Below are 12,493 nucleotides of genomic sequence, written 5' to 3'. Positions count from 1 at the left end.
ATATAAGTTCAGAGATAATTATAGGTACTCAGTTTATTTCGTACAAGTTCTGGGGTACAGTTACCTTCATAAAATGATAACATGTAAAAGTTAAATAACTTCAAGCATTTATGGAAGATAGTAAAATTGTTTCCCCATAAGAAATAAATTAATTCTAAAGAAGGTTATTATGGAGTCGTATTTAAAATTCGGAACATCCGTATTGTATAAGTAGCAGTAGGTACCATTGTCTAATACAACTCAAGTTTTTGTACTAATATTACTGCATTTGCAAGCATCCTCTGGTTTTATATTTTATTTGCTTAGGCTTTAATAAAACAAATTAAAAAACAACTATTTTTTTCATTATGCTTTTAATGCAATGTATTGTGTACATTATCTAATTTGTGTGGTTAATGTGCTTTATTTTTTGTATTCACATTATACAGCACCTCGTCTAGATGGTGCTGAAACATTCAAAATGTTAAAGTTCCTAGATGTACCACAATGTTCTTGTTTGCCCTGAAATGACGGTCTGACATACCTTCATATGTATATCCATTTGTGCTCTAGTGAATTGTTTAAAATATGTGACAATTAATTCAAACTTATATTTCAAATTGGCAATAGGGATTTTACCCGAAAATAGCAGTTGAATGTGGTACTTCTAGGGATAAAATTTAGGTGAACAACAAAAGAGGTCTTCTTCTTACATCAATGTGAACAACAGACATTTTTAATTACAAAACACAACAGCTCCTATGGATATAATGAATCTAATGTAGGTATCAATGATTTCGTGTGCATTTTCATATTTTTACTCTTCTTCAAATATCAAGAATGACAGACAATTTGAAGTGAAAAATAAAAAAAATAATGGTGATAATACTAAACTACTTGTACTTTTCTAGTATTTCGGTGATCTTCAGTTGTTTCCGTATACCCTTTGAAGCAGTGCGAAATAAGAATACGACGACCTGAGAATCTGTAAAAAAAAAGCTGTCATCAATACGGCGTTTGCAACTAATGCGTCGATTCTACGTTTCTCTGTAAATTTATACCGTAAGTAATAATAATATTTTTACAGAATTGTAAATTATGCAATTCTGGAATCCTTGTGACGCTCGTAGTTACAGAGATGCAAATGAACTACTGCAACTTACTTACATAGGTACTTAAAAATTACTTACATAATTACAAACATTGTTTTTTTTTGTAATACAAAAATCAGATATATTAAAGATAAAGTAGGTAGGTGTAGGATTTTTTTATCTATGATGTCTTAAAAATATAAACCATATGGTAAGTGTCAATGAACTTATGTCAAAAATTTAAAGGGGTGAAAAAGGAGCAAAAACTGATGCGAGTAAACTGATGTTAAACTTGCATCGGAAGTTTAAGGTCATAGAGAAAAAAGCTAATTAAAAATGTGTTTAAAACTGTTTTGGAACTGCTAAAATACATGTATTTTATCTCGGCGAGTACTTAAAAAAAAATTCTGTAACACTTTTTACGAGTTTGTAGGTTTCTTATGAAGCCGGACTGTATTCGAAAGTCAGTTTCTAATACATTGTTGTAGTGATTGCTGTGCTGTTTTTCGAGAGTACAATTAATAGCCGTATTTCCAAGTTTTCTTTTGAAAATGGCGCATTTTTTTAGCAATCGCGAATATTATATGGCGAAGCAAACGAAAATGCTCACAGAGCTTGTCAACCATGCAAGATATCCTGAATGACGTGCCCCCGCACCGCGAACATTTGTTGCTGTAGCGCAAAGAGTTGTGGAGACCGGTCAAGTACAACCGCGTTGAGGTCGCGACCTCTAAAAATCTTAAATGTCGAGGAGATGGTTTTAGATCTCGCCGAACAAGATCCGCATCGTAGCACAAGAAATATCGTACAGCAAGTAAATATTTCGCATCCTGTTGTGCGGCGGATATTACGAGAAGCTCAGTTGTACCCATTTCATATTCAACGTGTTCGAGCGCTTACTCCTGGGGATTTTCCAATACGTCGAGGTTTTTGCGAATGGTTGCTTCACGAACATGCAAGGAATCCCCAATTTACAGCGCAAATACTTGTTACAGATGAAGCATGTTTCAGTCTAAATGATGTACGTAGTGTCCACAACACTCACCACTGGACTATCGAAAATCCACACGAAATACGTCGCGGTGCCTTTCGGCAACAGTTTTCAGTGAACATGCGGGCTGGTATCGATAATGACACATTAATATGACCTTTCTAATAGCCTAGATTCTTAGAGGGTGCTTCATATCTAGATTTTTTTGCAAAACCGCTTGCCGGAGTTATTGGAAGATGGTATCTCATTACATTAAAAAAACCAATTGGCAATTAGCACCTACCGCCAACAAATATATTTACCTACATTTAAAATTATTAAGCAAAGAGATAATAAGATGTAAGATACAACGTGAAATAGAACTTAACAACTGATTGTATATAGTCTCTCTCAAGTCACAAAATAGCCTCCAGTACATGTTCCGAGTTCTTATACGTCAAGGAGCTTATATCTATAAGCTCGTTGGGGTAGGTTTGTATACATTTTTCGTAAATTAATATATTCGCTTTCAAATTTCTTGAAACTATTTTGTCTTTTCCTAACCTCACAAAAAGATTCTGACGACGATTTTATAAGGATTTTTGTGAACTATACGTAACACAGAATTGAAAATTATCTGTAAGTTTAGAGAGCATTACTGGTTTCTTTGTTTTTCTGCTGCTGGTCTTCTCTTTCCCTTTGTTGATTCAATAAAATACGCAATATTTTCAAAACACATATATTACGTTTTCCAACATGAAATATGTGAGTAGAACATAACATAAACATTAACAATTGGGCAACGAAGTGTTGCACACACACACACATACATCGATATACTTAGACAGACTGTCACCAACTGACTAGTGACCACAAGGGGAAACAATATCGATATAATATGACACATGCGCGGTAACAATTACAGATTTACTTAGAATTGTGTGCAGAATCGACACATAATCTATAAGGTCCCTAGATTTTTATAAAGTACCGCATTCAACTGTCATTTCATAAAATCACTTTTGCTGGTCTTGAAGCACAAAATTGAATTTTCAAAGCCTTTTGTATCCGCGCAACTAACTATTTTTCGCATAACTTGAAGAGATTTCTAGGCAGCAACATAGTATATTTTTAATGCTATAACAATTAGGTTTGAACGTTATTTTTTTATTTAAATGTCACAAATTGGCATATGTCAAACCGCCATTTTGGGGCAAACAAGAGCAATCGGTTGCGGTACTTGTTCAATCTAGTGACATTAATAATTTATATCACGTACAAACGCCTATAAAATCATATTAATAATTATTACCGTCATCAAAGTGGGTATATTTAGCGTGAAGAAATTTCCCGCTCTTATGGTGGCCAGTTTTTTGGCCCTCTCCATCACAATCATCAAAGATTTCCTGACTTCTACGCTGCATTTATCCCACCTGGTCTTGTAACAGGCGCTGGTCACCTGATCGCTCTGCAACAATTGAACGTTAGTTCTTCGATTTACCCGACCACTAGATTTTAATTACGCTGTCCATCACATTGTGACCGTACCAGCAGTACATGGCCACCTGCCACATCATGACCAAAAGGTAGGCCACCAGCAGTACGAATCGTATACTTCTGAACGGTATCTGTAATGGAAATATTGGTAATGGAGTCACAACAGATAATTTACTTATTTATTTGCTATTGCTGTATTATACAGGGTGATCGAGAATGATTGACCGTGCCGCCTCATACTGATTTTTGATGTGCGGCATACCAGTTTTTGATACCAATACTAGAATCATGAGCGCACGTTGAGGGATTTTAATGGTAAACAAATAATTACGTTCAAACGTCAAATAAATTAGGTTACTGTCAAAATTGAAATTCATAATAAAAACATCAATTATTTAACAAAAATCAGTTATTTCACAAATTAAGCAATACTGATATGGACCAATAAATGTTGTTGTTGTTGTTGTTGTTGTTGTTGTTGTTGTTGTTGTTGTTGTTGTTGTTATTGTTGCTGTTGTTGCTGCTGTTGTTGTTGTTGTTGTTGTTGTTGTTGTTGTTGCTGTTGTTGCTGTTGTTGTTGTTGTTGTTGTTGTTGTTGTTGTTGTTGTTGTTGTTGTTGTTGTTGTTGTTGTTGTTGTTGTTGTTGTTGTTGTTGTTGTTGTTGTTGTTGTTGTTGTTGTTGTTGTTGTTGTTGTTGTTGTTGTTGTTGTTGTTGTTGTTGTTGTTGTTGTTGTTGTTGTTGTTGTTGTTGTTGTTGTTGTTGTTGTTGTTGTTGTTGTTGTTGTTGTTGTTGTTGTTGTTGTTGTTGTTGTTGTTGTTGTTGTTGTTGTTGTTGTTGTTGTTGTTGTTGTTGTTGTTGTTGTTGTTGTTGTTGTTGTTGTTGTTGTTGTTGTTGTTGTTGTTGTTGTTGTTGTTGTTGTTGTTGTTGTTGTTGTTGTTGTTGTTGTTGTTGTTGTTGTTGTTGTTGTTGTTGTTGTTGTTGTTGTTGTTGTTGTTGTTGTTGTTGTTGTTGTTGTTGTTGTTGTTGTTGTTGTTGTTGTTGTTGTTGTTGTTGTTGTTGTTGTTGTTGTTGTTGTTGTTGTTGTTGTTGTTGTTGTTGTTGTTGTTGTTGTTGTTGTTGTTGTTGTTGTTGTTGTTGTTGTTGTTGTTGTTGTTGTTGTTGTTGTTGTTGTTGTTGTTGTTGTTGTTGTTGTTGTTGTTGTTGTTGTTGTTGTTGTTGTTGTTGTTGTTGTTGTTGTTGTTGTTGTTGTTGTTGTTGTTNGTGTGTGTTCGTGTGTGTGTGGGTGGGTGGGTGTGTAAGTGTTAGTCGTGTGGGGATGCCCCCTTACGGGGGCGTACGTGTCTTTTGGTGTATTTGTCTGTCTGGTATATTGTTTGTCGGGGGTCGCAATTTTAAAGAAATGTATTTTAAAGTAATGCAAATAACTGATAAATAAGTTAAAACTTACCTGGGCATAACCCCGGGACAGGTACCTGAACAAAGATGCCGACGGCCTCTATGCTTAGCCGGGGATTAGGTCGGTGATTAAAAGGAAAGAAAGGGATTCTTTCCAGGTAGCCTTAATAAAGGCAGGTAGATTTTGCTCGTTGCAATCACTTCACCTCACAAACAAGCACGTCCGCTCGGCTCGGCTGTTCGCACTGAACTAGTTCTTCAATCGTGTGTTAAGATACCTCCCTTGAACAAAACAAATTGGGCCTATGCAGTATCTAGTACTATAAGATCGATGTCGCCACAGAACACCATGAAATCGCACGGAAAAAAAAGTAATTTTAGTAAACAGAAATTAGTTTTGATAGCAATTGAGACAGGGTACGTTCAGAATCCGGTCAATCATTCTCGATCTCTCTGTATATAAGGGTACTCCGCATGAAAAGTCCCTTTACGATTACCTCACAAGAAAGCACCGTATTATTACTAGTAAATAGTTGTACATACCACTATTATCTGAAACCCTGTAAAGCAGATCGCCATAACGCTGCAGAAGAACTGCACGAAAATGCCCTTTGAAAACGTGAGTTCAATGTGTTTCACCAAACTGCAAACAAAAATATTTTTCGGAAAATAAAATTAAAACAAAATTTGCATCTACTCACTTGAGTGCTTCGTCGTAGTGAATGATACATTCTCCCATCCTACTCCTTACTTCGTCATCATCGTCATAGTCCCCATCTGCTCCCGAAGACGTTGAAATATTGGTCAGTTTCCTGTTCAAAATTTTAAACTCGGCAGTAGCCAGTATCATCGTCATGATAGTCAATAGGTCGATGCTAGAATTAATAACAGATAAGATAGCAATGCTCAAAATTTCAAAGAAGAACACTGGGTAGTAGTAGTCGACTTCATTGAAAGGAAACCAGCCGGGCAAAGGGAATTTAGGCTCTTTGTCGGATCTCTTGTCCAGTAACGGAAACAAAGTGTAGAGTACAACGCCCAGGAAACACATCCCTCTGTACATTTTACCTAGTAATTTCCCGCCTTGCAGATGACTTGTTTTAATGTGTTTTTCTTCACTTCTAACGCTGGTAAAAACTGGTTTTTGCAGCAACGCCTCCAGCTCCTTCAAACTGCTTTGGTGCCAGATCAGATTCGTCAGCTTGTTGAGAAACGCGAACTGTGTCACGCAGAATACAAGGATATCGGTGACTTTCCTCAGGTCATTTAAATTGAAGTAAGCAAAAGTGATAAGAGACAGGAATTGCAACAAGGATATGGACAGGTTAACGAGAGCACTCAGTATGAAGAGATATCTGCGAAGACCTGGCTCAGCGGGGTAGAAGCCTGTGAGGGTCAGATATAGTTTCTCGGCTCTGATGAAATCCATCGTGTTGAAGGTCTAAAAGGAATTTACAGTCTGTAGGTCTCTTCAACAGAAGAAGAATGGACTCTTATTTAAAACTGGTGAAGATTGAACAGGGTATTATTTATTTCTTAGTTTTTCCAAAAATTTGTCTCAAATACAGGTTGGCTGCCCGGGTATGCGAGAGACTTTGTATATTAATTATATGACTAATTTTAAGCAACTCCCAATGGTTCTTGAAATATCGAGGTTTGAAGTTGTCAGGTCGTATAGGTAGTTGATAAAGAATAAATTACGTTGTTGGTAAAAATGTGGTCTATTTGAATAAAAGCGCAATAACAGTGTAATTATTAAAGCTGTTCAATGTGAGTCCTCAAACGCTGCATGAATACCCATTGAGTACGTATCTTCACATGACCCCACATAAAAAATTCCAACGGGTTGGGATCCGGAGATCGTGGTGGCCAAGCAATGGGACCTATACATCAATTTGAATATTTTTCATTGAGGAAATTAGTGCCACCTCTTCCATAATGGTACGGCGCACCATCATGTAAAACGAACATCGACCTTCTGATTTGAAGAGAAATGTCCTGAAGTAGTAGAGGTAGATCGTTATCCAAAAAAGGTCGGTACATCTCGCTATTCGAATTTCCGCCTAATGTGGTCCGATGCGTTCATTATATTAATTATTCCAGCCCAAACGTTTACGGAGAATCTTCTCTGAAAATGGGTTTCTTGAATAGCATGAGGGTTTTCGATTGCCCACACATGATCGTTGCGGAAATTGTTGATTCCATCTCTTGTAAATGTAACTTCGTAACAGAAGAGGGTTCTTGAAAGGGTATCCAAATGATTGCTCCACCATTCACAAAGATTAACTTTTTGGAGAATATCCGTGGGGAGAAGTTCTTGTACGTGTTGGTAATGATAGGGATGCAGTCGGTATTCTCGCAAAGCGTCTTGCAACAGTGGTCCTACTTTGTCAAGTAAGTACAAAAATTTTGCTCGTCTAGTACCAGGATCATTTTCGACAAGCTCAAGCACTTCTGCGACATTGTATCTTCGCATAACTTCTCTTTCACGTGTCGATTTAGGGAACGCACCTGTTAATCGAAGAGTTGTAACGGTTCTATTGAACGTCTGCTTGTCTGGATGACGGCGGTTTGGATATCGTCGTTGGTACTACTCTTGCAATATCCATGTCCGAGTATTTTACATTTAAATAAATTAAAGTCATGATTTTAACGCAAAAAATAAAAAAGAATGCTGTCAATGATGACAACTAACGAACTGACAATCAACAGTTTTTTTCTAATCCCAGCCGAGCTGCTAATTATTAAATTACTTAGCCCTCTAGTCGCAGCAAGGCAATTTATTCTTTAGCAACTATACAAATGATGAACTTCAAACCCCGATATTTCAAGAATCGTTGGGAATTAGAAAAAGTGAATAGAATGTTTACCTATATTATGAATATATAGCAATGTCGCTGATATGTATGAAAACGGTCGATTACACAACCACACGCAAAAAAAAGTTTACTGTAGTTTTCAGGTGACATATCGTCCCTCTTATCACGTAGGGCGTATAATCTAAGAAATGGATATACACATACGCCTCTACGTGAAAATGGGGATGATATGTTATCCATAGTATTTTTGCCTCCTGATGAAGAATCTGATGTCAGAATTGAGCTATCTCATCACAGGAATTTCCTAACCTCAGAAAACAGGTCAAAAATAGCAAAAATGTACGAAAAGGCGCTATGAAAAACACAACAAATTTTTTTCTGTATTGTAAAAAAACAAGTCAATTAATATCAGATATTATGAATTTTTAAAAAATAACAGATTCGCGCCCAATTTGGTAGGTTTTCGGGGTCGCTGATCACGGATCCGAGGTCAATTTTGTAAAATTTAAGATGGCGGATCAAAAATGGCCGAACAAATTTTCAAAAAATAACATTCGTGCCAAATTTGATACACGGGGGTTACGGGTCGCTGATCACGAATCCGAGGTCAATTTTGCAAAATTCACGATGGCGGATCCAAATTTTAAAAAAATGAACACATTCGCGTCAAATTTGGTATACGGGAGTTTTCGATGTCGCTGATTACGAGTTCGAGTATTGCGAAATTCATTTTGTAATATTTTTGTTTATTTTATAACCTGAGTACCCAATCATGTTTTAACCTTCTTAAAGTACATAAGTAATTGAATAAATTTTTAAAAACGAATTTTGTAAATCTGATCTGGGATTCGTGATCAGTGACCCCGAAAACCTCCGTATAGGTACCAAATTTGTTATGTTTTGAAAATTTGGTCGGCCATCTTGGATCCGCCATTTTGAATTTTGCAAAATTGACCTCGGATTCGTGATCAGCGACCCCGTATACTCCTGTATACCAAATTTGGAGCGAATCTGTTATTTTTTGAAAATTCATGATATCTGACTTTAATTGACCCATTTTTTAGGTTAGAAAAAGAACCATCGATTATGGTCTCGGATTCACGTTCGGCGGGGTCTTACTAACCATATAAATGAACATTTTAATATAGAAAAAAAATTTTTTTGTACTTTTCCTAGCACTTTTTCGTGAATTTTTACTATTTTTGACCCGTTTTTTGAGGTTAGGAAATTCCTGTGATGTGATAGCTCAATTCTGACACCGGATTCGTGATCAGGAGGCTAAAGTACTACGAATAACATATGTCGCATGAATAGTACAGACACTTTTTTTTGTGTGGCTGTGTAATTTATCGGTTTGGGGCGGGGTCGGTTTTAACAATTTAAAAAATTTAACGAAGACACGAAAAATCGCAAGAAAATATTTCATCGCGTAAAGCTTGCAAAGGCATTAAAAAACTGAGGATTTTTTTCAAATCTTTTCGGATTTTCCTCATTTTTTTCCAAATATACTAAAAGATTTGACGTATTAAATAAAATAATGCAACACATGATTCTAAGTAAACTTATTGAGGTTTTTGATTTCATATCGGATAGTGAGGATTTTTTAAATAACCAACAAATTTTAGGACCCGCTTATGGATTAAAACAATTGTTGTTGGTCAAAAATTTCATTTTTCTCTTGAAGACCTTTACAATGATTTGATGATAGTTTGCAGTGCTTCGGTTTAGTAAATTCGGATAATTTTTTACCTTGTCCTCCAAATTATTTCCGAATGACTTCATGGACAGTTTAATAAAACAATATCCGATATTTGATAGCGTGTTATTACGGAATGAACTTTGTGTATTGTACTCCGACCAACAACTTTTAAGTAGTTCAACATCGCCTCAAGAATGCTAAGTTTTACTTGGAATAATAGATTAATAACTTGTCTACCTGAGACATATAAACTTTTATCTTTAGTGTCAATAATTCCCGTAACATCAGCTTCTGCAGAACGGTCATTTTCATAAAGACTTTTGCTAGAAATACGATAGCTTAAGATCGTCTCTCAAATACATGTTATTTCCATAGAACAACAGTATTTGTCACAACTGAAAGAAAATAATTCATTTTATGTCGAAGTTATTGATCATTTTGCGGGATCAGAAAATGGCAGATTGCCATTGTTATACAGGGTGATTCACAACTTATCCAAAAAAATTTGGGAATAGATGCGGCATGAGAAGTGGATTCAAACATTTTTTTCTAAAATCCTTATAGTTTCCGAGAAAGAAATTATTGAAGTTGTAGTACATTCAACCATTACATAGCTGAACAACTGTAGTCTCTAGCGTCATTCGCAATACGCATGGAGAGCCACGTGACCTCAGCGACTCCGAATACTGAAATCCGATTTTATAATCGTATTTGCGATAGTGTTTACCTGCTATCTGTGCTGTTTATAATAGTTTTTTAATAGTTAGTGTCAAAAATGGTTTGCGTGTATAGCAACTCGGAGTTAATGGATATCGTTTTAATTTATGGTGAAGCAAGACAACATTTGTGTTACTTTGTAGAAACTGAGTAAGACGGACCCAAACGTGTTTACACGTCGGTGGATAAAATTTTGAACAGTTGTCACATCGGGTATGTCAAATTATTTTATTATTTAAAAACACAAATTAATTTTATTAATTAATAATAACAATAACGGCAAAAGCAGTTGAATTTGCTAATATAAAATATGTGCTATAAAATTCTATTTATTCCTTGCCTTGCGAAATTCTTTCACATTTTTGTCATACTTGCCGCCATGCCGGTCGCATTGTGCGAGGTCAGGTTTTACAGTGGACCAGTTTCCAGTGCCGTGCAGAAGTGTATTTTTAAATCAATTTCGAATTGACCTTTTTGATTTTTTCTTTACAAAATTGTATTTGTAAGGGTCTCCTGTACATCCATTTTTTTTTGGATAAATTCAGAATCACCATGTATAAAAATATTTAATTTGTGATACGTATGTAATTTATTTGCCAAAATTGTTTTTATTTTTAATACATATATTTATTCGAATTTCTTTTAGTGTTTGTACTCATTGCTAATTTACAAAAAATGAGTGTTATTTAATGTTTTATACAAAATAAGAGATTTTACTTTATGTCAATTACGTGGAATAATAGGGGTACTAGCGAACAACCCACTCAAAAAATGTAGCACGCCCATGGCACTACTTCAAAGGCGGTAAGGAAATGTGCCCTTTTGACTACAAAGCGACGCGACGCCGACGGTTTAAAGTTTTTCATTTCAAGCCTCCTCTGACAAAGATACCACGATAGTCAGTACCACTAATAAGATCCTGGATTTAATAAGACCAAAAAAACCTCGACCAAGTTTGCATCGATTTCGTCGACTTAGAAGATATAAACAAATCTTTTTAAAGGAATTTTAAACACTGTATCTAGGATATGTTCATGTGAACTCTTTAAAAATGTCATACATTTTCTTTCAACACGGTTACACTAAATGTTAATATCAATACAAAAATACAGTTGTGCACTGTCGATCGCAATTAAAAATGTCAAATAGCTCTTATTTAAAAATTCCAAATTTTGAAAATCTCCATTTAATCTAAAATTTAAGCCACTGAAAATTTGCTATACCATAATAAAATATATTCTAAAATTTCGGTCGAAATTGTCTCTGGTATATATATAAAAAAATTTATTTCACTTACCTCCATCATATCTTATGTATGTAGATACATTTACAGTGTTTATGGTTGTTACCGTTGCGCGTAGGTTTTACAAAGGAAATTATATGTTAAGGAAATTATTATAACTGCTTATTAGCAAAAGCCCACGTGTCTATTTGTGCATTGTCCTAGGTAATTATAACATATTTTATTAACACTGTGTACCTTCCTACCTGGTTATTAGAATTTACATTTTTATGACATTTTAGATGCACCACAATTAAAAATTCGATTTTTATTGCCGCAATATTATTTGTAGGATATATTTATAATTTTTATATTTCAGTTAAGTAATTTTTATATGGTATTTTAATATGATATATGTATATTTAATATACAGGGTAGTCCATCGAAAACGTACCGCAAGGCATTACAGGGTAGTAAAGAACTTTTCGGCAAAATCCAAAAACAGGTCAAATTTGTTTCTGAGCGGGACAACTTTTGGCTCAAAAAGCATACCAAAATCTTCAACCCCCTAAGTGGGGGTGCTATCCCCTAAATTTTTTCAAATGGGAATGGGGGTCAAGTGGGGGGTTATTAGAAAGGGCTTTTAATTCTCTATACATCGATTCTTACTTTTTGAAAATCGATTCATTATTTTAGAAAATATGCAGCTTTGAAAATACGAACAATATTTTTGACGAGAAATGCGAAAATCGATTTAATTTTACTTCAAAACTTACGGTATTAGTCAAGTAAATGCTGAAAATGTTGTCCGCCAACTTGCATACAATGATACAGGTTGTCTTCAAACCGTTGTCGAACATTCTGGAGCACTTGCGGTGTTACTTCGCGACATACATTAATGATTCGTCCTCGCAGATCTTCCAAGGTATCAGGTGGAGTGCTGTAAACTTTGCTTTTAATGTGCCCCCAGAGAAAGAAATCTAAAGGATTTAAGTCGGGTGACCGAGGGGGCCACTCAATTGCACCTCTTCGTCCTATCCAGCGTCCTGGAAACGTCTCATTTAGGTAATTGCGCACATTGAGCGAGTAATGTGGAGGAGCTC

General features: G+C 35.5%; 1 protein-coding gene across 1 annotated transcript in view; it reads right to left on the bottom strand.

The window, feature by feature from the left end:
• Positions 1–397: 397 nt before the first annotated feature.
• The window catches only part of LOC108905887 (odorant receptor 94a-like), a 15,088-nt gene continuing 2,992 nt past the window's right edge, over positions 398–12,493 (bottom strand). Inside the window, exons 4-8 of the mRNA XM_023456079.1 lie at positions 5,635–6,374; positions 5,477–5,576; positions 3,564–3,668; positions 3,353–3,508; positions 398–964 (exon numbers count right to left, since the gene is read on the bottom strand). Of these exons, the coding sequence (XP_023311847.1) occupies positions 905–964; positions 3,353–3,508; positions 3,564–3,668; positions 5,477–5,576; positions 5,635–6,374 (1,161 nt within the window). The 3' untranslated portion in view covers positions 398–904. The remainder of the gene's footprint in view (positions 965–3,352; positions 3,509–3,563; positions 3,669–5,476; positions 5,577–5,634; positions 6,375–12,493) is intronic.

Source organism: Anoplophora glabripennis, unplaced genomic scaffold (genome assembly GCF_000390285.2).
Source record: "Anoplophora glabripennis isolate ALB-LARVAE unplaced genomic scaffold, Agla_2.0 scaffold255, whole genome shotgun sequence".
Lineage (NCBI taxonomy): Eukaryota > Metazoa > Arthropoda > Insecta > Coleoptera > Cerambycidae > Anoplophora > Anoplophora glabripennis.
Note: the sequence above shows the minus strand (reverse complement) of the source record. Positions and strands in the feature narration are given on the sequence as shown.